At 30.5% G+C, this 3,705-nt stretch overlaps 1 protein-coding gene across 1 annotated transcript in view; it reads right to left on the bottom strand.

The window, feature by feature from the left end:
- LOC111624184 (chromobox protein homolog 3-like) overlaps positions 1-3,705 on the bottom strand; it is an 80,615-nt gene that overhangs the window by 9,612 nt on the left and 67,298 nt on the right. Inside the window, exon 5 of the mRNA XM_023366997.1 lies at positions 788-968. Within this exon, the coding sequence (XP_023222765.1) occupies positions 788-968 (181 nt within the window). The remainder of the gene's footprint in view (positions 1-787; positions 969-3,705) is intronic.

The raw sequence follows: 3,705 nt of genomic DNA, 5'->3' as shown, positions 1-3,705 counted from the left end.
GCCCAGGAAATAAGGCATCTGTGGAGGATGGATAGGGTGCTTATTGTACCTGTTGTTCTCTCCTGTACAGGTGTGATACCACACACACTACACAAAAGCCTGGGAACATTACAATTGAATAGAAATACATACATCACACTACAGAAGGCCACTATATTGAATACATGTCATATTGTTAGGAAATTCCTGAATACTGACACTGACACACTTATTTAATTAGTTTTGGTTGCTATGCCTTGACTCTGGTCCGGCATAGTACACAGCCACCGGTGTGTACCGAGTATTACCCACTAAATCCAACATAATAATAATAATAATATAGTGATGTAGGTCAGTGTGTGTGAAAATGATAGTTATACTTTTATTTTTTCATTATTATGTTTTGAACTGGAAATGAGATATTACGGTATTTCTTTCCAATCATAACGGAAATATGTAATATCTTATTGGTATTTTGAAAGTTATTTCACGAGAATTGGATGTAGGAATGTTGATTTTAGTACTTGACAATGATAGTTATGGACAGTTCACTTTCAACAGTGTTCTGCCGAACGTCTCTGCATGTAGGTAAATCATTTGCAATTAATTATTTTTCATTGCTATGCATGCTAACTATTTAGTATGCCCCGATGCCTGCATCTGGCATTTTAACTGGTTAATACATAATATATATTTATAATATGTCCTTTAATAAGTCTGTATAATGTACAAAATTTACCAATTTTAATTTTAAAGCATGTTAAAATACACAAAACAAATATCTCATATTAAAGAAAATATTTAATACCTCTGCAGTTTTCTTTCGTTTTTTCTGAACTAATCCTTCATTGCTTTCTGTACCATTTACTTTTCTTTTTTTCTCAGGCGTGTCTTTTTTTTCTTCTGCTTTTTTCTTACGCTTCTCTTCAAATTCTGTTATGAGATCTGGACAATCCAAATTTTCTTCTGGTTCCCATGTATTATCTGCACTGTAATTAAAATTTTATAGTATATTATATTTTATTCAAAAAAATAATTTCCAAAACACACATTATATGCTTATGAATTATTTCACAATCACTATAAATTCTAAATTTCTAATAATTCAATTAATATTATTGAATTGAGCCATTCACAAGCCAAACAGATTAACTCCACATTTCAAATTTTTTTTTTAAATTTTAGTGTCAAAGCACTTGATATACTTGTAACTTTTTACATTCATAATAAGTTTCCTTATTAAGAAGGATCAATACCATTTAATGACAAAATTTTATTGACCATCAAAAAAACTTTTATTTATTTCAGAAACCAATCTATTTAACTCCATACTGTAACATAAATCCGTCAGCACATACTGGCAGATTTATGTTACAGTATGGGGTTAATCAGATTGATGTTAGCATACACAGCATTGCAATCACTGTGTGCACTGACTAATGCCTTGTGGATAATGGTAAATTAGTTAATGTTATCTCATCACAAAAAGTAGGTAAAAGAAATTAGTTAGTTACAGTCCAACTGCCGCAGAAGTAAGTATACTTGTGAATTATTAAATGATTGTTTTAATTTTGGTGGCAATTGTTTTCAGAAAAAAGAAGAGTTATACCATTATATCAAGAAGGATGAAACTAAAAATAATTTTTTTTCATCCCTCCTATTAAACATGATTTTTTATAAAAATTTAAGAACAAATCATCATAANGTGAATTATTAAATGATTGTTTTAATTTTGGTGGCAATTGTTTTCAGAAAAAAGAAGAGTTATACCATTATATCAAGAAGGATGAAACTAAAAATAATTTTTTTTCATCCCTCCTATTAAACATGATTTTTTATAAAAATTTAAGAACAAATCATCATAATGGGACTTCAAATACAGCTGATGAAGAAGACATCATTTATGTTGCTGAATAATCAATTTAAACATTTCTTGTAAGTTTTTAGAAACATTATTTTGTATAAAATTACAGGCTGATCAATTTACAATAGAATCAAATCAGTAGAAAAATCTAAGATTTCAATTAATGTACAGTACTACCAATGTCTAATGTATTCTCTTGTAGAGTATAGACTTCTTTTAGCAAGAATTTTGTTAAGAATATATTATTTGAAATATTTCACATGTGCATCATATGTTTTGGATGATTAGAAAATTAATAATTTCTCTATGAAACTATACCAATAAGGCAAAATATGAAAAAGATAAATTTCTGTTTCCAACAACTTAGAAAGCAAGCCTTATTCTATTTATGGAAAAGTAATCAGAAACAGAAATGAAAATTTGCTTCTCTACCACAGTTCACAAGATTTAGTTAAAAAATGTTTAACTTTTCAGTTGTCATATTCAAAACAGTAGGGCAATAACAAACAAAAAGTGGACAGTTGTGACATTGATGTATCAACAAGATAGTACAATGTACACTTGATAGTACACTTGAACATCAATCACAATGAAACAAACACATTGTTATTAGTTTCCTGGCTGTTACATATAACAGAGAAAAAGAAAGTATGGTGATTAATCAGAAAATGACTCCAAAATTTTTTTCATTTTTGAACTCAGGGTACCTTAAAATGTTGAGAAATAAAAAAGAAATCTGGGATTTTTCCCTGTAAGTTAAGATGTTAGTGTGAGTAATTGAGAGATAGAGGGGTGCACAATTTTGTTCATCCATTTTGAATCTTAATATCTCTTGTACCTTTTGTGAAAAATTTCTGAAATTTTGCAGGGAGGATTGATGCTATTAAATTTTGGTGATTAAGGTCAAGGGGTGGATATGTAGGGGGGAGATAGAGGATCATGTCTTTGTTTCAGATATTATATATTAGTAAAAATAAAAACCATTCAACTATCCAGCAAAATTCTTTAATAATTTAAAACGTTTTCAAATGCATTAAGCATTCATCATCAATTCGAAATGTTTTCAAACGCATTAAGCGTTCATCAATTCAAAATGTGAAATTCGAATCCGAAAAATTACGCAACGGAATATCCGTTGCGTAATTTTTCGGATAAACAGTAACCCGTATGGTTTAACCTTGGAATTGGAGCAACAAGGGAGTAGTAACGTTAATTTCTTGGATCTGACTATAACATGCATAAAAGGGGAAGTCTGAACCAATATTTATCGTAAACCAACATTTATACCCATCATTATCCCTAAGAATTCGGCGGATCCGGAGCATATTAAAATGGCGGTATTTCGATCTTGGATAAGGAGAGCACACACGCATTGCACAAATGTTTGCAATACTGTTAAGCAGTTACAATATATTCGAAGAACTGCCATGCAGAATGGCTGCGGGAGAAGAAGAATAGAGGCTCTCATTAAGAAAGATGATAATCTTACAAGTAGGCAAAAGCAAAACCACCAAAAAGAAAAAAGTCCTCGATTATATACCCTTCCTTAAACCGATTATCAAGAGCGTTTCCAAAAGTAAGAACTTGCAAATAGTTTATTGACGTAATCCTACTACAGTGGCACCTCAGAATACAAAATTAATCCGTTCCGAAATTGAGATCGTATCATGAAAATGTCGTAAGGTGGATCATCTTTTCCCATACGATTACATGTAAAACCAAATAATTCGTTCCAACGCAAAAAACATACTCAAATTAAAGCCAAGTAATACATTAAAAAAAATAACTGTAGTAAGAAAAACAAATGAAAAATGCGAACTAATGTAACGTCGTATGGTGAGTTTTTGTTCGTATCGTGGAGC

This window comes from Centruroides sculpturatus, unplaced genomic scaffold (assembly GCF_000671375.1).
Source record: "Centruroides sculpturatus isolate CEXI.00-Female unplaced genomic scaffold, Cexi_2.0 scaffold70, whole genome shotgun sequence".
Classification (NCBI taxonomy): domain Eukaryota; kingdom Metazoa; phylum Arthropoda; class Arachnida; order Scorpiones; family Buthidae; genus Centruroides; species Centruroides sculpturatus.
Note: the sequence above shows the minus strand (reverse complement) of the source record. Positions and strands in the feature narration are given on the sequence as shown.